At 42.4% G+C, this 25,682-nt stretch overlaps 1 protein-coding gene across 2 annotated transcripts in view; it reads right to left on the reverse strand.

The window, feature by feature from the left end:
- Positions 1-25,682, reverse strand: part of SORCS3 (sortilin related VPS10 domain containing receptor 3) — a 592,738-nt gene that overhangs the window by 412,212 nt on the left and 154,844 nt on the right. For both annotated transcript variants that reach the window (XM_078434806.2, XM_078434805.2), the window contains exon 2: positions 1,288-1,355. In XM_078434806.2, the coding sequence (XP_078290932.2) occupies positions 1,288-1,355 (68 nt within the window). The remainder of the gene's footprint in view (positions 1-1,287; positions 1,356-25,682) is intronic.

Below are 25,682 nucleotides of genomic sequence, written 5' to 3' on the forward strand. Positions count from 1 at the left end.
ATATTTCATTGATGCTGTGACTGTTCCCCCTTCCTGGGAAACAAACTCTGGCCAGTCCTCTGCAAACAAACAGGTGGGATGAAGAAGAAGCAAGGCACACAGATATTCATGCCCCAGACCACTTCTGCTCCAAGACCCCAGGAAACCCTCAGGACAGAGGTCTGGGATGGTGAGGCAGCCCAGTGAAGAGCCTTTTGTGACAGTGCCCCCTCCCCAGTGTTTACAAATGACAAAGCAAACAGGACAGACAACACAGCCTTCCCAGAGCCTGAAGTGCTGACTCAGAGAGACTGATGGAATCTGCTGTTGCCCTGGCACTGCCCACAGTGTGCGCATGCGCTGTGTAGAGCCGGGCGCCAAAGCGCCCGGTGCAGAGAAAGTCCTCAGGCCTCTGCTTCAGTCAAGCTCTCCCTGATCTAACCACCCGCATCCTTCTCTCTGTCCCGTGACCCGCGTCTCGTCAGAGCGGACTTATCCAGCAGGCACAATGGGCACAGTGCCGAGGGCTTACCATACTTTTAAGGATCCACAAACATGTTTCATTTCTTTTAAAGTCCAAACAAAAAATGAACTTTGAGGCTGAAAAAAGTTTCCATATACTATATTAACACACTTATCTTTATGCCATTGCAGCCATAAAATACATATTTCGATATATATTAAAATATATGTATTACCAATATACATTTTAACGTATATTAAATTTATTAAATATATAGTAAATGTTTGTTAAATATATAGACATTAATATACAGTAAGCATTTATAAATATGTATAGTGAATATACTAAAATATATGTATCAAGAAGCCCATGAAGGTCCCCATCTGGACCTGATCCCCACGTGTATCTATTCCCACAAGGACAGGTAAGAACCACAGCATCTCACAGATGCACAGGGCCGGAAATGGTCCTTGGGCCAAGACTCACGCCCAAGGCAAGACTCTCCCCTCAGCAGACTCCCTGACCCACGGCTCTTCTCATTCCGGGCATGCTCCCCTGATCTCTCTAACCAGACGTGTGTCCCTCAAGCAGAACGAGACAGCGCAGGAACGCAGAAGCAACAATGGTGCCAAGCAGGCAGGGCTGTGACAGGCCCCCAGAGAGATAAGCAGAGTGCTACGGGAGTTCACAGGTGGGGCTGTCCATTCCACCTGGGGGGCTAAGGGGCTCTTCCATGAGGAGGATTGCTTCCTGCCTCTTCCAAAACGTGCCCCCCAGCCGCGTGGCTGGCATTCTTCAAGTGAGCCAAGCCACAGAAGCTTGTTAAGAACCTCTAATCCACTTACCTCCAGAGTGAGCTCTCAGTCACGCTCCCCAGGTTGAAGTCGTACAGCTTCGTCAGGATAAGTATAACCTGTGATGGGGATGGGGAGGAGGGCAGAGAAGAGGAACAAAAGGGGAGGAAAAAAAAGCAAGCTTACTTTAGTTTGTGTAACAATATACAGTGCATCTCAAATCACCCAGAGGAGGGTTTAGTATTTATCCGTTGAGTGGAGGGGTATTATAGGATCAAGCAAGGGAAAACAATTATTAATTTAATGCATTCCTGTAACTGGTAGCATTTATTTTAATCCTGACGACGCTTTGCATTTGAAGTAAAACAAGCCAACAGGAATTAACTGGGTTATCGACAGTGGTTTCTCTACATCTGTCCTCCTTCAAGGTGAGGTGCTGGCCGGCTGGCTCTGATCACTCGTACAGCCACCCAGGGATCAGACGATGGGCTTGCTTTTGATCTGGAGATGACTCTGACTTACAGACTTGGACCCAATGGTAAGAAGCAACCGAGCCTAATTCTCTCCATCTACAGACGGGTTCAAAGAGATTCTGTGTTTCCATTACTAGCGCCTCAGCAGCCGCATCTACTTGAATGGCAGGTAAACCCAGTCCCCAACATCCCCTGATGCCATCTGCCATCTACCATTTGGCATCTGTCCTCATCATGGAGTAAGAAGCAGGTCATTGGACTCCACTGGACTCCGGGACCACTTTCCTGACATCAGCTGAAATTCAGAAACCCAAAAGGAAGCTGTACATGAAAGAGGGCTGGAGCTTTCTCTAATAGAGTTAGCAGTTTCCCGAAATGGTCGTGGGCCGGTCTGGTCCTAGGCCCTTTAAACTTCTCCAGCTGGGGACCTGGATATCAGACGTCTCCCTGCCTGCCCACTGTGTGCCTGGACAGTGGCTTAGGCACAACTCCGAATCACAAGGATGCCAAGTGCATGCACCTGAATCGATTTTAATCAAAACACAGGTGCCTAATATACAGTGCCTGCCTGCACACGTGATAATCCAGTTACACATAATTGTGTTTATCTAAATTTAATGCACAACTCATTTCACTTTTTTCAGTTCCTTCCCATTCCACAATTTAACTTCCTCCAGTTCATTTGCACAGCAGCCATTAAACTCTTTCCAAGATAATGAATTTCTGCTACCAAGATGGGACTTTCCCATTCTAGGTATCTATTTAAGATTAAAGAAAAATAATCAGCCATTATATTGAACATTTTTATGGCATCTCACTGACAACAGAACACTCACTTTGAGATTTACTAACATCCAACACCCCATGAGGTCTGTCCGCACCATTTCCATTACTTTTATGTAAACTAAGAAAAAATTAGAGGCAAGGATGTGACCCATTATAGGTCAGAGAGAGTCCATGGCAAAGTTGGTTTGGGATGCTCAACTTCTCTGCAGGGCCACAATGGAAGGGCTCTTCCCAAGCGTGCATTCTTTGATGGAGAGTGGTGAATGGGCAAGAAACAGCCAAGCCAAGAAAAATATCAATGACATGGCTATTTGCACAACAGTAAAATCTACCAAGCTACCTGTCCTATTGACATAGCACAACAGTAAGGAGTGTATATCCATTGCAGAGAACTGCTCCCCACAGCCACTCAGTGGTTCTTGCCTCTCCCATTCATGGAGTTTTCCTCATTTGTTAAATTCAGGGGCTGATGAAAACAAGGGACTTATCCCCACCTTCCCCAACCAAATGCCTAGGAATGCACCAATAATCCTGTTTGCTGGATAACCCGCACAACAGACTTCACCTCCCCTTTCTTTTATCCTCTCTCATCTACAAAGTCGTTCCCACAGTCACTATGTAAAAAACAGGGGCTGGCTATGTGCTGGCCATCCCAAATTCTGGACAAACAAACTCAAAACTATGCTTTTCTAGAAATAGGTCAGAACACCCATCCAGAGCTCTGCAGGAGCAAATTAGGTCATTTCATTTTCTCCCAATATCAAGCCTTCAGGGACATCAAAAAACCTCCAAAAAGTGCAAAGTCCACACAGAGAGAAGAAAGAAGTGTAGGGGGTAAGAGTTCCACTTAACCAATAGAGAGCTTCTAACAAACACCTGGGTCTAGAAAGCCCTGGAAAGAGCCCAGAGCTGTTCTCATTCTATCAGTGTCCTGGTTCCCTCTGCCTCAGGATGAACTTGACTCCTTAGCCTGGTATGTAACACACTACACACACACATATGCACTACCCACACACACGTACTACACACACTCCTCCAACCACTTTTCCCCAGTTCTCAAGACGCTGTCTTCTGCTATAGCAATCCAAGTTTCTCAAGGCTCTGCAAATAAGCCAAACCTGTTCTCACACCTCTGCTTTCTTTCTTCCATGCTATGTTGTATCAACTGTGCCTCAGCCTTTTATTACCACCTGCACCTGCCTGCCTGTTGTTCAAGAAACAACTTGAAGCCCACCTTCTCTAGGCAGCCTCCTAGGACCGTACCAGCCATCAGAGTTATCCCTCTTCTAAAGTCCTATCGCACTTAAAATGGAATTACATAACTCGGCACTTAGTCAAACACTATCCTGTTACCTTCTGGATGTCACAGGATTTGCGTTCCCAGCTAGATTGAGGCGGGGTTCGTATTTTGTACTTCTGTCTCCCTAACAGGCAAGCTCAACATGTCAAAGGTTCCTAAAAATAATCATTTTGAGTCAATAGAAGATAATGGTGTTTTGGTGATGAATCATAGTCTTAAGATGGGAATGGTATTAATCTAGTCTCTTTCCCTCGCTGTACAGATGGGGAAACTGATGCACAGAGAAAGGAAGGGAATGGTTAAAGTCTCAATAATGTGTGACCTTGACCAAGTGCCCAGGGCACTGTTCTTCCATGCCATGAGTACAGCTGGAGCTAACAGTCACCAGAAAGCCTTTTAAATGCAGATTCTAAGGTCCCACTCCCAGCAGGTTTGACTTGGTGGGTCCTGAGTGGGGTCCAGAAATCTTCCTGTGGTAACTGGAGAACTACACTTGGGAAAGACTCCATCCCACTATGATTCCTCTCCCAACACTGTTGCCGCAGTGACACTGCCCTTGCACCGTGCTGAGATCCTAACCTAGAAAAGCATCCCGTCCTTTAAATGTAGCTGAACTTCAGAAAGCATGCAGAAAGAGACATATGAGGAAAATGCCTCCGCAAAATCAGCCCTGCATTTCCCAGAGGAAAGGGGTGAATTAGGGGCTGGAAGCTTCCACTCCCCTGGTGCCAGCACAGAAGGGCAGTAATAAAGCGATGAAGAAATGATAATGTAACCTTTAGCCTTGAGATACTCTGTGCCAAGCAAACAAAACCAAGAGGGAAACAAGGCCTGCCCATCCCTGGCTTCTCTCACCACTCAGAGCCTTCTGAAGGCCACCAGAGAGGAGGGAATTAGGGAAGAAAACTGAAAGCAGATGCAATAAAGCCACTAAGCCCCAGACCACGAGGCAAGGACTCAGATCAGAAAGAGGATACGAGTGCGCCTCAGGAATCACCAGCAGATGGGATGTGGGGTGCGGGAAGGCTAAAGGGCTAATCCTGGATCCACAGCAAAGCCTGACTTGACTCCTCTTCAGAAGATACTCCCAGATGAGAGCTGGCAGTCAAATTCAGCAAAGGAAAAGCAAAGAGTAAACGTTAATTGAACCCTTACCAGGCAATAAACACTACATGGAGTGCTTCTCAATCCTCACAACAAATCCTTGAGACTAAGCAAGTGTAATATAATATCCCCATTTTATAGATGAGAAAACTGAATCCCAAGCGCTAAGCTAATTATACCCCCACCCCAGGCACACAACTAGCAGGAGACAGAACCAGCGCTTCCACCCCTGGCTATATGACACGCTGTGCTCACTCTGCTCTAATGTGATGCTACTCCAGGCAGCAAGTGTTTCTGTGAGCCAGTTGTGTGCAAGACAAGGAGCAGGCACACAGAGAGGAGAAAAGCACACCCTGGCCCTCAAGGAGTTGCACATTCTCTCCTGAAGTTCACAGATACTTACTGGGCTCCTCTTAGGTGAATTGGGAAGGCACCAGCTAAACTCTGGGACTCAGGGAGAGATCCAGAGTTCAAGGCCCAAGGATGAAGGGAACTTCTGTTTTCTTTGTTCTTGGAGAAGGAAATAGGAAACAGAGTTATGGAAGGAGAAAAGACCCAGACAAACTGCTGAGAAACCCAGGTTTGCTGAGAGACAAACTGCTGAGAAACCTCCAGGCAGCAGGATTGCTGCCTAAAATGTGAAAATACATTGGAATAATTCATGAGTAAATAGCATTTCTCTCTTAATATAAGCTATACACACACACACACACACACACAGTATAAAGAGAAATCCGCAGACATGTATGTGTGTGTATATACAAACATAGTTAGAAAGACCTATATAGAGAGAAATGTGTAAACACACACACACACACACAGACACACACACACGAACACACACACACCCTTAAATTGGTATCTGACATCTCTGGAATTATACTGTGGTCATTTATCTCTTATAGCTTCTATCACATTGGGTCAGTATGACTTTTCTGTATGTCTGACTAGTCTGTTAGATTGTGGCCTCTTTGAGGTTAGAAATCAGGTCTCATTCAATTCTGCATCCTCAATGCACAGCACATCACCTGACACTTGGCAGGCACTACAAGTGAATTATGGATGCAGAACAATAAAAGAAGAGATGAGATGATAAATGTATTTGAGAGGTACAGATAATGTGCTATAAGAGTTGAAAAGAAGAAGCAATTAAGTCCATAGAGTGTGATCAGAAAGGTCTCCATGAAGGAAAGATTACATGAACTGGGACTTAAAGTATGCTAAGAATATGCATAAACTAAAATGGAGCTCATTCACTTTTTTTTCTTTTTTTTAATTGAACTGAGATCGATAGAAAAAAAGGAGGGTAGGGGAGGAAGCCATTCCAGTAACAAGAAAAGGTATGGAGGTAGAGTGGCACAGGCCATTAGGGGCAAGAGCAGTCATGTGTTGAATGCAATGTCATGTGTACATGAGCCACTCAGAGACATAGGCCATGTCAAGTTGGGAAAGAAGGCACAAAGGACAATGGGATCATGCAGGAAAGACAGAGGAAGCCCAACCTATGGCCAACTATGGGTAGATAAAAAGTTTTATGAGTGAAGAGGGCGATAACAAGGAGGGACCATATTTACCAAGAGACTTATTATGTGTCTATATGTAATGTATACATAAATATCTAATAAGTAATATATCAGAGGACTAATTATAACAGGAGACCTATATAATGCATACATTATATAATAAATAATTCATATATTAAGAGACTATATTAAAATAAGGGACTTATATAGTAAGTGACAATAAAGGGAAGGACTAGCCTCTTATGAAATCAGTTGCTGCTGTCTTTGTTGACCATCCACTACCAATTTTCTTGGCCCCAGGCATCTAGTGTCTTCTAATGCCCCCAGATGTTCAAGCCATCCCTGTGCCTGCTCTTTACACACACTCGGAGCCAGTAACTAGTGTCTTTATTTCATATGTCCCCTCTTCTCTTTCATTCATCTGTTCTTGACTTACATTAAGCACAGCATAAGCTTCTTGGTGAAGTGATCAAAAGAGAAATGGTGGTTGTCCTCATGAAAGGGACAGTCCTCCTCAACCTGCTGCCTCCAGGATTATGCATTTGAACTAAGGAGTCCAAGTCTCTGGCAGAGTTAGGGAAAGTGATATGTGAGGACAAGGGAGCTTTCTATCCTCTTCCTACCCACTTCCTATGTGAGAGGAGGTACCCACAATGCAGAACTGCAAAGAAGTCTCCATCGCTATCCCACCTGAGAACCCTTCTAAATGTGCCTGTCTCTAGACTCACTTACCCATTGGATCCAGCCGTCTGCCTCCTGGACAGGGCTTGCATGGCAGCATGGAAATAACGGAACACTTGCGACCAGAGGGCTGCCTCAAAACCCAGTCTCACCATATGCTACTGTGTGAGCCTGAGCAACTTATTTATGTTTTCAGAATCTGCTCCAATTTCCTTAAATGGGGATAATGATACACTTGCCCCTGCCAACCTCACAGGGTTGTTGATTCAAATCAAATAAGGAAAGCTGACCTGCTTTATAAACTGTACTAGGGAAATGGGTGTTATTAGTATGATAATTATTCTTCAGGAGATAAGGGTTCCAAATGATTTTCATTTGGTCAGGGGCTGGGGGAGGGGAATTCAGATTCTAGAGTTTATGCTAAGCTCCTCCTAACAAACTCATCCATTCTCAACCCCAACTTCAGTACAGGAGGCTGCAGATCAGAGTCAGTGCATTCACCTGGCTCCCCCCACTCAGCTTCGGAAAGAAGGCAGGAACCCCGGGGGGATTCCTGTCCTCTGAAAGGATAATGCATAATCTGCAAATTCATAAATCACTGCGACGCTCTCGCCCGTGAGCACATTCAGTGAAGGGAGGGCCTTTCATGCCTGTAAAATTTTACTCTGAAGGAAAATTAATTTAGTTCATTAAACCTTCCTGAAATCTTGGTGCCTTTAAATCCACGGGGTCCTCTGCGCATCCCACTCACAGGCTACTGCTTCATTCCTGCCCCTACTTGATAGTTCTTTGTTTCCAGCCAGTTGGAATAAGGACCGCAGCTTTCTTTACCAGAAACGGTTGATAACTGTCACACGACAAAGATGCTACCCCTCTGGGACAGCCTATAAGGCTGCATTTTCCAGTTCCAGCAGAGTCTGAATCCCAGGGTCCTTCTCACACCTCAGGGAGATCCCCTCACCAAGGAATAGAAACTGAACATTTACAACCCAAAGCCCAACAGATCCCCAATACAAGGATGTCTGGGCACCAACTGGGCGTCTTGAACTGGGGTAGGTGTGTGCCAAATTCAGAGTGACACGAACTGTGCTCCCTGCCTGCTATGATTTTACAATCTAGTTAAGAGGACAAGGAAACAGTACAAACTATAGCAACTTGTCATGTACAATGCACAGATTTTCACAAAGCTTTTATCCCCTTTCCTGCTTTTTATAAGGGCATCTCATCAACTCTGTGGCTCACGACTGAACCTTAGCATGATCCTTGATTCCTTCCTCGTCCCACACAAATCAAGGCAAACACAGAGTCTTTGAAATACACTGTAGTCCACTGTATCACACAATTACAGGTTCTCATATTTTTTTTTCATTCATTAACTACAAATATGTATGGAATGCTTCCTGATTGCTAAGTAATCTGGATTAAGCACTGAAAATAATACAGCAGTTTCTTTGCCCTCATGAAGCTGACATTCTGGCAGGGAAGATAAGTAAGTAAGTAAGTAAGTAAGTAAGTAAGTAAGTAAATGACATAGTTAGATGATGGTGAGTGCTATGGGGGCGGGGGTGGAATTAAGGAAAAGGAGACGATGAAGGAGCCCGGGTACATCTTCTATGAAAAATGGACACTCCTGCAAAACCCTGAATGAGGTGAGATGAAGTCATGGGGTTATCTGGGTAAGCAACATTATAGGCAGAGGAGCAGTGAATACAAAGATCCTGAGGCAGGAGTGTCCCTGGCATTTTCAAGGGAGAGCAGGGAGACCAATGAAGCTGATGTGGAAAGTAGGGGGAGATGAAGTCAGGGAGATATTCGGAGACTCAGATCTTGCTGGAACTTGTGAACCGTTGTAAGGACTCCAGTGAGATGCGGAGTGAGTGAGTGAGATGGGGAGCTGCTGAGGATTTTAATAGAGAAGTTTACTTTTAACAGGATCACTCTGGCTGCTGTGTTGAGAAAGGCAGTAAGGGCACAAAAGTGAATTAGGATCCTGTTGTAATCATCCAGGTGAAACATGGTATGTGTTACAGCAGAGCAACAGCAGTGCACAGGAAAAGGGACATGATGTTTATGTATTTTGAAGGTAGTGTCAGGCAAACTGGATATGGAGTGTGAATGAAAGAGAACAGTTGAGGATGACCCTCAGAGTTCAGGACTAAGCAACTGGAGGCAGAGTTGCTGGTTTATGAGATGAAGACTACAGATGAAGGAGGTATGGAGGAAAAATTAGAAATTAGCTTTGAACATGAAGTTTGAGATACCTAAGAGAATTCAAATGAACAAGTCCAATAGTGAGCTGGATAAATGAGTCTGGAGTTGAGGGAAGAGAATCTAGGACAGAAATATCCATTTGGGAATTATCTCTAATTAGATGGTATTTAAAGACACAAGACTAGATTAGATCACCAAGAGACAGAGTGTGAAGATGCAGGAAAGATAGGAGGATTGAGAGCTGAGGTGTTCCAGCATCTAGAGGTCAGGGGAGTGAGAAAGTCCTCTCAAAATTGCCACAGTGGATATGTATGTCCTGTGTGAATGCTCACCAAATGGTATTTACTACAAGGAAGAACCTCAGTAATCAAATGAACAAGATGGCCTTCGGTTGAGGCCAGTAAGCCCAATTCCCCAGAGCCCCCCCAGTTTGCTCTGGGGGGTCCTCTGTGGTCACTGCTATGACAGAGATGGAGACTTTGCCTAGGCTTCACATGGACTTCCTTTCACCAAGGCTGTTGTGCATATTATCACTGCTACATTCCCGACCTGCCAACATCAGAAACCAATGTTGAGCCTCACTATGGCACCTGGTGACAGTTTGATCACATTGCACCACCACGCCCCACCCCCGCCCCCATCACATACAGGGAGCAATTTCTTCTCATTGTGATTGCTTTCCCTACCTGCAGTGCTTATGCTAGAGTCAAAATCTTTCCATTTCAGAACCCCTTATTCACTGTCATGGTATCCCACACAACATTACTTCCAACAAAGAAACTCATTTCACAGCAAATGAAGTGCAGTAATGGGCATATCCATGGAATTCACTGGTCTTACCACAAACTTAATCACCCAGAAGCAGCTGGCCTGATACAATGGTTGAATGGATTTTCAAAGATTCAATGACAACACTAGCTGGGAGTCAACACTGTGAGGTTGTGGCACTGTCTTCCATAAAATGCATTTGACCAACATATGGTCAAAATACAATGGTCTGAGAATCAAGGGGCAAAAGAGGTAGCGGTCCTCTCATTATTGTCCCCAATAAGCCATTTCACAGTATCTGCTTCATGTCCCCATACATTTTGGCTCTGTTGAAAGAGAACTCTTGGTTCCTAAAGAGGGAATTGTCAAAAAAAAAAAAAAAAAAGACAAAACTCTTGTTCTGTTGAACTGGAAGCAGAAACTAATACCCAGCTATTTTGAGCTTCTCACACTATCACTGAACCTACAGGAAAAGAAGGAGTTATTTATGAATTGGGGATGGAAATGGATGCTCACAGTAGCCAGAGAGAGGGGTTGTGCTGTCTGTTTACTCCAAGTTCTCTTTCCTGTCTATGTATTGCAGGTAATCAGGACCCTGAGAATTGTATTTCTAAGACTCTCACGTTATCTGCCTTCCAGTCTGACCCAATGCAGGAGGCAGTATGCCAGTAGGGACCAGTAGGGACCAGTAGGAAAGAAAAAAGCTACTCTTCCCACTTGTATTTTGAAGTCACAGAACAACAGCAGCAACAGACCTGGCGGGAACAACAGCAGTGACGGTGGACCTCAGTGACAGGAAGCACAGACTTCTGGGTCCCCTGCATGCGAAGGCCGGCACACACAGTAGGAATCTAGGTAGGAGAGATCCTCAGCCTCTTGCACTGTTTCTTCTCCTCCTATGCAGAGGCCTGAAAAGGTTTCTATAGTTACCAATCTTTGGGCAACTTTGCCTTTTCTCTTCCTCACTCCTCCAGCCTTGTAAACAATTCCTGCATTCAATTCCTGTCTTCTCTTAGAAATACTAGAGTCAGAGACCCTCACTGACATAGAAGAGTCTGTGAGATCATAGGAAACCCAGGAAAGCATGTGTGCTGGAAGCCAAGTAAAGAAAGTGCTTCAAAGAGGAGGAGGGATCAGCTGTGTGAAATGCTGCTGACAGTTCATGTACAAGGAAGATTAAGAACAGACCAATGGATTTAGCTAATGGATGACTACAGAGGCCTTCAAAATAACTAGTTTACTTAATTTCTGATCTTCACCCCTCTTCTGCCATTACACCAGAATGACCCTTCTACAGCACAGGCCAAATCCCATTACCTACTGCCAAAAAAATCTCTCCTGGCTTCATACCATCTTTAAAATCAAATCCAAATTCCTCAACATGGCATGAAAGGCCTTTCTCAACTTGGCCCCTCTAGACATTTTAACCCTCTTCTAGAGCCACTTTCCCAAATGATATCTAAATTCTAGACACACTGGAATACCTATTTCTTCCCTGTTCCAGGATCCCACACTTTTTCAAAAGCTCCCTTCTCTCCTTGAAAGTCCTTCCCCCATTTTCCACCTGCTGATCTCCTTCTCATTCCTCAAGGCCCAGCTCAAACGTCATCAACACTCTGATGTCTCACCTGTCCTCTGAGACAGAATGGATTCTCTTTTAATCCATGTTCCCCTAACTTGTTGCACATACATTCAATTATGCTATTCACCAGATTATATTATAATTCTCTACTTGCATATGCATATCCACCATTAGGCTATGTGTACCTTCAAGATAGAGACCCTGCTTTTCTCATTATACTATAAGAGTATTTTATGCTCTTCCTTGACATGGTGCCTATAACCAACAGAAATACACACATTCTTGAATAGAAAGTGTTGCCATAGGTGTTCAAAGGAGGAGAAGATGAGTCTGGACTGGGGTAATCAAGGTTCTCAGAAAGGATGAGAGCTATAAGTGAAGATCTTAAGAGACAGGAGGAAAATGGAAATTTCCAGCCCTCTTCTTCTGGAGTATTTTGTAAACTCCTTCAAATGTGTCTTTTCCTTAGATAAACTAGTCTGCCAATTCTCTCCAGAAGTGAGAACCCAAGGTGGTTTAGGAGAGAACTTCATGAATTTCCACGAGAGGGTAAGAGAAAGGGGACACAAGGGCAAGAAGGGAAGACAGTGAAAACAATCTTCTAAATATGACCATATTAAGTATTAGAGGGGTGTTATTCTCTAGATACTTCTAGAAAAGACAAAGGTATATCCCTATATCTGATGGGATGTAGGTTAATGAAAACACTAGTCTATAGACAAAAGCATGACCTGATCAAGTAGAGTAGCTTAGACCAGAACTGAACAAATACAGAAAAAGCAGAGGTGGGACACTAATATATACTGAGCACCTACTAAGTGTCTAGCACCATGTTTGGTGCTTTATGTGCATTACACATATAATGGAAATAACCACAGTGAAAAGCAGATATCATTATCCCCACTGTCCAAATGAGGAAACTGTCCAGTCAGGGCCCAACACAGGTTTATCTATTCCTTCTTGATCCAAGCAAGGGATATGAGATACAAAAATTAATAAGCATTAGTCATCCCTATTTAAAGCAGAGCTATTGTTAAGAAAGTACTGTGCAGAATTTGGTTGCTGAATAAGGTAAGAGACAGATGTAGGAAATGGAAATACAGTATTGTTGAAACAAGGAGCTTATGAAAAATGGCTCTTGAATAGTAGGGGGCTGTTCTGGCTTTGTATAACGAGCCATTAAAAATTAATTAAAAATCCATTCACTCTCATTCCCTAAGGGACTTTGAAAATGAGAGAGAGAGAGTCATCTCTTGGAAATAATTTAGGTAGCTTGCAGCCCCCTAACAGGGGTGGGGCCAAATGACCCCAGAATTCCCTGCCAGTGTCTATATCCCATGATGATAGCTCACCAGAACTAGAGTTAATTAGCTCAAGGTGTACCAGTAACTATAGGAGTCTGAGTTCATATCTTCCTATGTGCCCATCACACCTTCCATCCAACCACCACCAGCACCCCCTGAGGAGGAGGCTGAGGGCAGGAACAGATGTGAGCAGACAAAAGATGAAAAGCTGGCTCCAAAGCCACTGGAGTGAAGCTTTCAGAGATAATCACCAACGTAAAGGAAAATGTAAGCAATCTGTTTCCTTGGGAAAGGAAAAAAAGCTCTAAACCAGATAGTCTTAGTGTGGAATCTATACTCTGCCACTCACTCTCTGTGTGACCTTAGACAAGAAGCTGATCCTATGAAGCCTAAGTTTCCTCATCTGGAAAACTAAGCCAATTTCATTTCTTTCATTGGATTGTTGTGAGGATTAGATGAAAGTTGTCTTCTGTCAGGTGCACAGGAAGCCCTCAGCATATATCAGGTCCCTTCCACCCTGGTTTGTCTCTGAGCAAACCAGGTCATTTGCCACCAGAGTAGAAAAATGCCATGTCCCAAGAGGGAGCATGTCACTTCTTTAGTGATGACAACCTGAAGCTAACAAAATAAAGAGCAACCTCGCCAGGCCTCTCACTGATGTAGAGATGAAAGCTCAGAGATTCCCTGAGTGCTGGTGCTCACTTTATGTGGACATGCATTGACAGCCTCAGCAATGGAAAGATCCCAGGTCCATCAAGTCCATTTTGCCTGGTGTGTGATCCTATCCACTTGTCTCTTTCATTTCACCTGCAGGCACACACACTCCCCTTCCTTCTACCACTCCTGTCAGGGGCATCATTCCCTCTTGGGTCTCAGGAGCTGAAAGAGCTGTCAGCCAAACAATTTTCGTTGCTGACCCCAGTGGATTTTCTGGGGATCAGCAATTCCCCAGATTGGAAGTAGCTACCAGCCCAAGGTGCTTCCAATGAGACTAAGAGCAGAGACTTGACTAGATTATAAGATGACCTCATGGCAAATCCAAGAGCTGTCTTATTTGTTACTGTATCTTCAGCACCTGGGACAGTACCCAGACACCCCCCCATCCCAAGATCTCACATACACAAGGGAGGAGAAAAATGATCTATCACCCAATCCATGATCTGTCATTTATCACAACTTGTCTCCTATCCAACCCTACAAATTGGGCTCTGCACTGTGCTAAATATCATTAAAAAAAAGGAGAAACATGAGACACAAAGTATCTGACCTAAGGCACTTTCAGTGTGAGAAGAGAGGTAAATATCTATACAACTACCTTTGGTGAAAATTGAAATTGGTCTGACACGAGGCTGCTCATATTATACCTAATGTTTCACGTGAGTCTTGCAGTAACTATGAAAGATAGACATATAACAGTAATCAGTGATTCCCAAACTGGGATGAAGTAGAGAATTACCCTTTGTGAAAATTTGAGCTGGCTTATTTTACCAGGTGAAGAAAGCAAATGACTTTTTTGGCTATGGAGGCATTACAAGAAAACACAAGGAGGCTAGACTTGTCAGTCGTGTTTCAGGACCAGAGGTGGTCTGCTTAGGCTAGAGTCAGGTGCATGGAGAAAGAGATGAAGTCCCAGACTGGAGTTTGATAATGATGGTTTTAAACATCAGGTATGTTGGTGGAAGGTCCAAAACATCACTACAAGTAGGGAGATAAAGTAACCAAAGTCACAACAACAGAGAGCAAGTAACACCCTCCAAAAAACACCTCCTGACGGGCCAGGCCCTGGACAGTGTATGACTCCTCTTTAATATAGTAGTGCTCATAGGTGCAGGGCTCATAACAAGCTTTTGAAACACACAAGGGGCAGAAAACCAGCCAAAATGACAAAACAGAATTCTCAAAAGAAATTTGAGGAAGAAATGGCAGCTAAAGAATTTATCAAAACAGATATAAACAATATAACTGAACAAGAATTTAGAATAATAGTCATAAGATTAATCGCTGGGCTTGAAAAAAGCATAGAAGACTGCAGAGAATCTATTGCTGCAGAGATCAAGGAACTAAAAAATAGTAATGATAAATTTGAAAAAATGCTATCAATGAGGTGCAAAATAAAACAGAGGCAGTCACAGAGAAGACTGAAGAGGCAGAAGGGAGAGGCAGAAATAGAAGATAAAATTATGGAAAAATAAGAAGCTGAGAAAAAGATTTTTAAAAATTCTGGATCATGAGGGGATAATTAAAGAGCTAAATGATTCAATGAAATGGAACAATATCCATATGATAGGAGTTCCAGAAGAAGAAGAAGAGAGAGAAAAAGACCAAAGGTGTACTTGAACAAGTCACAGCTGAGAACTTCCCCAAGCTGGGGAAGGAAACAAACACTGAAATCCAGGAGGCACAGAGAACTCCCTTCAGACATAACTTGAATCAATCTTCTGCGTGACTTACCATAGTGAAACTGGCAAAATACAAAGATAAAGAAAGAATTCTGAAAGCAGCTAGGGATAAATGGGCCTTAACATACAAAGGTAGACACATAAGGGTAGTATCAGACCTATCTACTAAAACTTGGCAGGCCAGAGGAGTGGCAGGAAATTTTCAATGTGATGAACAGGAAAAATATGTGGCCAATAATCCTTTATCCAGCAAGCCTGTCATTCAGAATAGAAGGAGAGATAAAGGCTTTCCCAAACAAACAAAAACTGAAGGAATTCATCACCAATAAACCAGCCCTACAAGAGATCCTAGGGGTATTCTGTGAGTGAAATGTTGCAAAGACCACAAAGGACCAGAGACATCACTACAAGCATGAAACCTACACATAACACAATTACTCTAAACCCATATCTTTCAATAATAACACTGAATGTAAATGGACTAAATGCTCCAATCAAAATACACAGGGTATCAGAATGGATAAAAAAAAAAAAAAAAAAAAAAAAAACAAGACCCATCTATCTTCTATCTATAAGAGACCCATTTAGACCTGAGGACACCTTCAGATTGAAAGTGAGGGGATGGAAAACGATCTATCATGCTACTGGAAGTCAAAAGAAAGCTGGAGTAACCATACTTATATCAGAAAGACTAGATTTTAAACTAAAGGCTGGTAACAAGAATGAATAAGGGCATTATATAATAATTACAGGGTCTATCCATCAAGAAGAGCTAACAATTATAAATGTCTATGCACCAAATTCAGGAGCACCCAAATATATAAAACAATCACAATCATAAGCAATCTTATTGGTAAGAATGTGGTAATTACAGAGGACTTTAATACTCCACTTACAACAATGAACATATCATCCAGAAAGAAAATCAATACATAAACAATGGCCCTGAATGATACACTGGACTAGATGGAGTTGACAGATATAGTTAGATCTTTTCATCCTAAAGCAGCAGAATATACATTCTTCTCAAGTGTACATGGAACATTCTCCAAGATAGATCACATACTGGGTCACAACACAGCCCTTCATAAGTATAAAAGAATTGAGATCATACCATGCATGGTTTCAGACCACAATGCTATGAAACTTGAAATCAACCAAAGGAAAAAGTCTGGAAAACCTCCAAAAGCATGGAGGTTAAAGAACATCCTACTAAAGAATGAATGGGTCAACCAGGCAATTAAAGAAGAAATTAAAAAATATGTGGAAACAAATGAAAATGAAAACACAACAATCCAAACCCTTTGGGATGCAGCAAAGGCAGTCTTAAGGGGAAAACACATTGCAATCCAGGCCTATCTCAAGAAACAAGAAAAATCCCAAATACAAAATCTAACAGCACACCTAAAGGAAATAGAAGTAGAACAGCAAAGAAACCCCAAACACAGCATAAGAAGAGAAATAATAAAGATAAGAGCAGAAATAAACAATATAGAATCTAAAAAAAAACCCAGAAGAACAGATCAATGAAACTAAGAGTTGGTTTTTTTGAAAAAATAAACAAAATCGATAAAGCTCTAGCCAGGCTTCTCAAAAAGAAAAGAGAGAAGACCCAAATGGATAAAATCACAAATGAAAATGGATTTATTACAACCAATCCCTCAGAAATACAAGCAATTATCAGAAAATACAATGCAAAACTATATGCCAACAAACTGGACAACCTGCAAGAAATGGACAAATTTCTAAACACCCACACACTAACCAAAATTCAAATGAAGAGAAATAGAAAACTTGAACAGATCCATAAATAGTAAAGAAATTGAATTAGTTATCAAAAATCATCCAACAAATAGGAGTCCTGGGCCATATGGCTTCCCTGGGGAATTCTACCAGACATTTCAAGTAGAGTTAATACCTATCCTTCTCAAGCTGTTCCAAAAAATAGAAATGGAAGGAAAACTTCCAGACTCATTCTATGAAGCCAGCATTACTTTGATTCCCAAACCAGTCAGAGACTCCACAAAAAAAGAAGAACTACAGGCCAATATCCCTGATGAACATGGATGCAAAAATTCTCAACAAGATACTAGCATATTGAATTCAATAACACATAAAAAGAATTATTCACCATGACCAAGTGGGATTCATCCCTGGACTGCAGGGCTGGTTCAATATTCACAAATCAATCAATGTGATACATCACATTAATAAAAGAAAGGATAAGAACCATATGATCCTGTCAATTGATGCAGAAAAGGCATTTGACAAAATTCAGCAACCTTTCTTAATAAAAACCCTCGAGAGAGGTGGGATAGAAGGAACATACCTTAATATCATAAGAGCCATATATTAAAAGCCCACAGCTAATATAATCCTCAATGGGGAAAAACTGAGAGCTCTCCCCCTGAGATCAGGAACACGACAGGGATGTCCACTCTCACCACTATTGTTTATCATAGTGTTCAAGTCCTAGCATCAGCAATCAGAAAACAAAATGAAATAAAAGGCATCCAAATTTGCAAAGAAGTCAAACTTTCACTTTTCACAGACAACATGACACTCCACATGGAAAACCCAAAAGACTCCCCCAAAAGACTGCTAGAACTGATACATGAATTCAGCAAAGTTTCAGGATACAAAATCTATGTACAGAAATTGGTTTTATTTTTATATACCAATAATGAAGCAACAGAAAGAGAAATAAGGAAACTGATCCCATTTACAATTGCTCCAAGAACCATAAAATACCTAGGAATAAACCTAACCAAAGATGTAAAAGATCTGTATGCTGAAAACTATAGAAAACTTATGAAGGAAATTGAAGAAGACACAAAGAAATGGAAAAACATCCCATTCTCAAGGATTGGAAGAATAAATATCGTTAAAATGTCAATACTACCCAAACCAATCTACACGTTCAATGCAATCCTAATCAAAATTGCACCAGCACTGCTCTCAAAGACAGAACAAACAATCCTAAAATTTTTATGGAACCTCAAAGACCCTGAATAGCCAAAGTAATATTGAAGAAGAAAAACAAGGCAGCACTCATCACAATCGCAGACTTTAGCCTCTACTACAAAGCTGTAATCATCAAGACAGTATGGTATTGGCACAAAAACAGACACATACACCAATGGAATAGAATACAAAACCCAGAACTGGACCCACAAATGTATGGCCAACTAATCTTTGACAAAGCAGGAAAGAGTATCCAATGGGAAAAAGACAGTCTCTTTAGCAAATGGGTGCTGGGAGAACTGGACAGCAACACGCAGAAGAATGAAACTGGACCACTTTCTTACACCATACACAAAAATAAACTCAAAATGGACAAAAGACCTAAATGTGAGACAGGAAACCATCAAAACCCTAGAGGAGAAAGCAGGCAACAACCTCTTTGACCTCAGCTGCAGCAATTTCTTACTCGACACATCTCCAAAGCCAAGGGAATTAAAAGCAAAAATGAACTATTGGGACCTCATCAAGATAAAAAGCTTCTGCACGGCAAAGGAAACAATCAACAAAACTAAAAGGCAACTGACGGAATGGGAAAAGATATTTGCAAATGACATATCAGATAAAGGGTTAGTATCTAAAATCTATAAAGAACTCACCAAACTCCATACCCAAAAAACAAATAATCCAGTGAAGAAATGGGCAGAAGACATGAATAGACACTTTTCCAAAGAAGACATCCAGATGGCCAACAGACACATGAAACGATGCTCAGCATCACTTATCATCAGGGAAATACAAATCAAAGCCACACTGAGATACCACCTCACACTGGTCAGAGTGGCTAAAATGAACAAATCAGGAAACTATAGATGCTGGCAAGGATGTGGAGAAATAGGAACCTTCTTGCACTGTTGGTGGGAATGGAAACTGGTACAGCTGCTCTGAAAAACAGTGTGGAGGTTCCTCAAAAAAATAAAAAAAGAACTACCCTATGACCCAGCAATAGCACTGCTAGGAATTAATCCAAGGGATACAGGAGTGCTTATGCATAGGGGCACAGGTACCCCAATGTTTATAGAGGTGCTTTCAACAATAGCCAAATTATGGAAAGAACCTAAATGTCCATCAAATGATGAATGGATAAAGAAGATGTGGTTTATATATATAATGGAATACTACTTGGCAAAGAGAAAGAATAAAATCCTGCCATGCAGCAATTTGGATGGAACTGGAAGGTATTATGCTAAGTGAAATAAGTCAGAGAAAGAAAGGTGCCATATGTTTTCACTCTTATGTGGATCCTGAGAAACTTAACAGAAGACCATGGGGGAAGGGAAGGGGGGAAAAAAGCAGTTACAAACAGAGAGGGTGGGAGGCAAACCATAAGAGTCTCTTAAATACAGAGAACAAACTGAGGATTGATGGGGGTGGGGGAGAGGGGAAAGTGGGTGATGAGCACTGAGGAGGGCACTGGTTGGGATGAGCACTGGGTGTTGCATGTAAGCCAATTTGACAATAAATTATATTTAAAAATAAAATAAAAATGTAGAGCTAAAAAACACCATGTATGTAAATTTCCTATTGTTTCTGTAGGGAAAGGTCACCACAAATGGAGTGGCTTAAAGCAATACAACTGTATTATCTTACAGTTTTGGAGAACAGAAGTCCAAAATAGGTTTCAGTAACTAAAATCAAGCTGCCAGTAGGGCTGTGTTTCTACATCCCTTCTTGGGCTCCAGGGGAGAAACCATTTTCTTGCCTTTCCCAGCTTCTAGATGCTGCACCCATTCCTTTCTTGTGGTTCCATTCCATATTCAAAGCCACAAATGGCTAATCAACACTCTTTCTCACACTGTATCAGTCTCCTACTCTTCTGCCTTCCTCTTCCCCATTTAAGGATCCTCTGATTACACTAGGTCCAGCCAGATAACCCAAGATAATCTCTTCATCTTCAGCTCAAATGATTACAACCTTATTTCCATTTACTATCTTAATTCCCCTGCATCTTATAACCTAACATATTCAAAGGTTGCAGGCATTAATTGTGGACATCTTTGGGAGGCCACTATTATGCCTACCATGTCAGGTTAAGGAGATTCTACTCTACTCAGTAAATAGCACAGAGATGTCTAAGTGCTTGAGGTGAATGATTTGTTGGCACCTATGTTTTGGAAACAAAACTGTCCAGAGTATGAAGGATAGATCAGTGAAGATGAAAAACAAGGAGGTTAGTGAGGATATTGCAATAATCCAAATTTAAGAGATTAAAGATCTGAACTGAGATAATGATAATTGGAAAGAAAAGGAGAAAAAAAAATCTATGAAAATTGTTGCTAAAAATTGCAAATGATGCATAATAGAAAAGAAAGGAGTCAAAGATGCCTCAGAGATTTCTAGGAAGTTAGTGGGTTTCATTATAATTCGAAGGCCTGCACTTGAATCCAGCTCCAACACTTACAGGAGGAGCATCTTGTATGTTTGCATAATCTAACACTCACTTCACGCCCCAGCTTGGTTAGATGGGATTCCAGCCTAACTCCCTGAATCTATGCATTCTCCCTTTCTTTGGAAACATGTTCATGGCCAAAGCTCTCCCTCTTTCCCCTCTTGCTTTTGTTCATATACCTAAGAGATGGATGGGAATATTTGTTATTGCCTGCCCAACTGCCTGAACTTCTAAGGATTTCCCTCCCTAGGTTAATATGCTTAGCCTCACCCACCTATCTGGTCACCTCTTGAGCACATTCACAAACCACTTGCCTGGATCTCATTTGCGGATTGCCAAGATTTCCATGTTCTTTCTGAGTTGGCCTTGTTCTAGATCTTGATCCAGAATAACTGAGAATTGGGCCATGGAAGCCATATCTCAGGACATAACAGATGAAGGGCTGTCCTATTCATGTGGTAGGAGGTGGGGAGGGGATGTAGATTTTAATCTGTTCAAACTCTTGGACAAGCACTTAGTCAAAACCCCAGAGGTCTGTCCCATATATTCTAGTAAAAGGACCATCCTTTCAAGCAAGACAGTGCTCATAAATCCCAGACATTAGAGGTAAAAATATTTAGTGTGTAATCAGGGCCATGCCATACCTAGAGAAGAATTGCTCCCCTCTGGTCTTCTGCAGTGGCCAGCATTCCCCTAGCAACCAAACCAGTGTCCACACTAGAAAGTTATCTAGATTGCCTAAAGTAACACAAGCCTAGACTTTGTCTCCATATAACTCCTTGGAAAGGAGCAGAACCTCCAGCGGCTGATGGTGGATGATTTAAGAACCCTCTCTCATGTAGCCTAGGACATAATAACAAAGAACACATAATTTATTTGTATTGATTCACCAGCACACATTTGATCATATCTCCTTGTCCTTTCTTTTGCTAAGAATCCATGGCCACAGTCCTGAAAAATTTATCTTTTGCAGAATATCTCTGTAAAAAATAAGTTCCTCGGGGCGCCTGGGTGGCGCAGTCGGTTAAGCGTCCGACTTCAGCCAGGTCACGATCTCGCGGTCCGTGAGTTCGAGCCCCGCGTCAGGCTTTGGGCTGATGGCTCGGAGCCTGGAGCCTGTTTCCGATTCTGTGTCTCCCTCTCTCTCTGCCCCTCCCCCGTTCATGCTCTGTCTCTCTCTGTCCCAAAAATAAAAAAAAAAAAAAAAAAAATAAGTTCCTCACATATCTTAGGTACAGAAAAAGAGTACAGCCAAGGAGACTTGCCAAGGAAAAGGGGAAAGGGGGCCGGCAGCCCTTCTTGTATACTGACTCTCATCTAAACAATCTCCCTCCATGATATGAAGCAGAAAAGTGTGCATGGGAATCAGGTTTGGGGCAGGGACTGTCAGATACAGAAACAGAAAGTGGAGACAGATCAGATTCCTGCTCTAGAGAAACAAGGAGCACAGAAGAGCTGGTCGGAGTCTGAGACAAAGAGAAGGAATAAAAGTGAGGAACAGAAACAAGTTTGGACCTCACGATAGATTGAGTTGGCATACGCTCTGGAAAGCAGTGTGGAGGTTCCTCAGAAAATTAAAAGTAGACCTACCCTATGACCCAGCAGTAGCACTGCTAGGAATTTATCCAAGGGATACAGGAGTACTGATGCATAGGGGCACTTGTACCCCAATGTTTATAGCAGCACTCTCAACAATAGCCAAATTATGGAAAGAGCCTAACTGTCCATCAACTGATGAATGGATAAAAAAATTGTGGTTTATATACACAATGGAATACTACGTGGCAATGAGAAAGAATGAAATATGGCCTTTTGTAGCAACGTGGATGGAACTGGAGAGTGTGATGCTAAGTGAAATAAGCCATACAGCGAAAGACAGATACCATATGGTTTCACTCTTATGTGGATCCTGAGAAACTTAACAGAAACTCATGGGGGAGGGGAAGGAAAAAAAAAAAAAGACGTTAGAGTGGGAGACAGCCAAAGCATAAGAGACTGTTAAAAACTGAGAACAAACTGAGGGTTGATGGGGGTGGGAGGGAGGGGAGGGTGGGGGATGGGTATTGAGGAGGGCACCTTTTGGGATGAGCACTGGGTGTTGTATGGAAACCAATTTGACAATAAATTTCATATATTAAAAAAAAAATTGAGTTGGCATAAAAATGCCCAGGTGTTCAGCTCTGTTTCCATTTAACCTTGAATGACTAACTTTCTTGTACTGAGCATCTACTGTGTATTTGGCTCTGCTCCAGAAGCCAGAGTAGGTTAGACATAGTTTCTTCTCTCCAGAAATTCTCAATCTAATGAGGGGAGGGGAAATAGATAAGTAAACAAATACATAATGTGATTCCTGCACTAACAAGGGTACTGAACTGCACTAACTCAAGGACTCTGGTGATGCTTATAATTCCATGGTGTAGAGGCTCCCCCCACTCCAAAACAGAACACAAAACAGTACGGAAAATCAAAAGAAATGGCTTTGCATTTTGACAAGCCTGATCAACTTTGGTCAGCACAGGGAACTTTAGACCTGATGTTGAATGTGATCACGTAGAAAGGAGCCATTTGTTTTGAACCCGCTGTATTCCTTGGTGTCCCACAGAGATGTGGCAGTAACGGGGCCCCACCATTAGTTGCCCTTGGCACTAAGAAGATTAGTCTAGTAGACCTCAAAAGGAACATAAACCCTCCCCTCTCTCACATGTTCTCCTCCCCCTGTTTCTCTCTGCCTGCCAGAATCTTCCCACCCACTCTTCAAGTATCAGCTCAAGCCTGCCACCCCCAGCAAGATCATCCATTACCCTCGTCCACATACATCTCTCCATCTGTGGCCAACTTATTTCTCACTGTCTCCCATGTCACATGCTTATCATCTTACAAATTTGACCATGATACTCCTTCCATTGAGTTGTGGAGTTCACATCCCTCCTTTTGAAAGTGGACAGATCTTTGTTACGGCCCAGACCAATGGCACAGAGGGGAAATGGTATTAAGTGACTACAAAGGCGACACTGTGTGTCCTTAGAATGGTCACTCTCGGGGTCCAAATGACATGTTTAAGGAAGTAAAAAACCAGCCCACAACAGGACAGACCACAGGCAGGGGCCACAGAGTTTCAGCCCATGGCCCAGTTGAGGAGCCAGCTGAGAATGACAGTCAGTCACCAGACATGAGGGAATACATACCCTCCAATAAGGCCACTGAGTCAGTCTCAGCTTTGATTCATTCAGCTGAGGCACCAGACATGGCATACCTCATGCCCTATCAAAATTCTTGACCCACAAAATGTATGTACATAATAAAATGTTGTTCTTTTGCATCACTAAGTTTCGGGGTGGTTCGTTACACTGAAAAGGTACCTAGAACACCATTCAAAAAACACATGCAGCATTTAAGGCAGACAGCATTAGGCACATGGAATAATTTTTAATGATTTGATTCATAAAGACCTAATCTCCATACCTAGAACATATACCCCTTGAGAGAACACATTAGAACCTAGCAGGCGTATTCCTACAGGTGTACTAAATACCACATGACCTGAAGAGTATTCATCAAGGAACCCCTCAGACCTATCCCTTCCTTGAGGAATGCTACATCTCAAAGAGAGCACAATCATCCCCTCAGTTGTCCAGGTCAAACATCCAGGAATCCTGCTATATGCAGCACATGCAACCCCACCCTACTCTTCTGTCTCTGATGTTCACATCTCACCCTTCTATGTAGCCCCGCCCCTCCTCCCCAAGTTCAAACTGTCATCCTCTCTCATAAGCACTTCTGGGACTGCCTCCTTCTGATATCTCCACCTCTAGTTGCACAAGCCTCTGGTTCTGCAAAGTGCCATGCTGCCTTCCCAACACCCAAATATGATCAGGTCATTCTCAAAATCCTCCCTGACTCCCTACTGCCTAGAGGGGACAATCTAAAGTAACTGACAAGGCACAAGGGCTTTATCAACCTGGTCCTGGCCTAGGTCTCTATGTCTCTATCCATATTTCCTGCCACCTTGGGTTCTATTTTCTGGGTCACTCATCTGAACCAAAGAATGGAGAAGATGATTTGAGTGACTTTTGTCTATTCTCCTCACAATAGTACATAACCAAAGCATTCAGGATTAATTTATTCATTCTCATATTCTCTGTTTCTGTCCTGTCTCCTGGCTTAATTATATTGCAGAACCCTCTCTAGAGTCTAGAACTGTGCTCTCCAATACCATATCCATTAGCTACACATGCCTATTTAAATTTAAATAATGAAAATTAAGTAAATAAATAAAATTAAGTAAATAAAAATTAATAATTAAGTTCCTCAGTCACACGAGTCACATTCAAGCACTCAGCAGTCACATGTGGCTAGTGGCTAATATACGGGACACAGATCATAGAACACTCATCACTGCACAAAGTTCTGATGAATAGTGCTGATCTAGATATTCTCAACTAAGTGTTGTTCTAGAAATACAGTTCCCTATTTTCTCACGTAAAATGCAGACTTTTAAAAAAAATTTTTATGGTTTATTTATTTATTTTGAAAGAGAGAGAGCAAGGGAGGGATTGGGGGGGCATGGAACTCAAGCAGGTTCCACACTGCCAGTGCAGAGCCTGATGTGGAGCTTGAACCCACAAACCATGAGATCATGGCCTGAGCCAAAATCAAGAGTTTGATGCTTCACCAAGCCACCCAGGCATCCCTAAAATGCAGACTTTAAATACCCATTATTGTGTAGTGGAGAGCTAGCTTTGCCATGTCTCTCCATGCCCTCTCCTTCTGGGAACAATATCCCTTTGGGGAACCATTTTCTCCCCATGATGAGTCATATGGTTCAGGTGGCATGGGCCATGGTACTGAATCTATCCTCAGCTTGAAGAGCTGGCTCTATTTATCCCAAGTCAGTCTTCCACCCCA

This window comes from Panthera onca, chromosome D2 (assembly GCF_046562875.1).
Source record: "Panthera onca isolate mPanOnc1 chromosome D2, mPanOnc1 haplotype 2, whole genome shotgun sequence".
Taxonomy (NCBI): Eukaryota; Metazoa; Chordata; class Mammalia; order Carnivora; family Felidae; genus Panthera; species Panthera onca.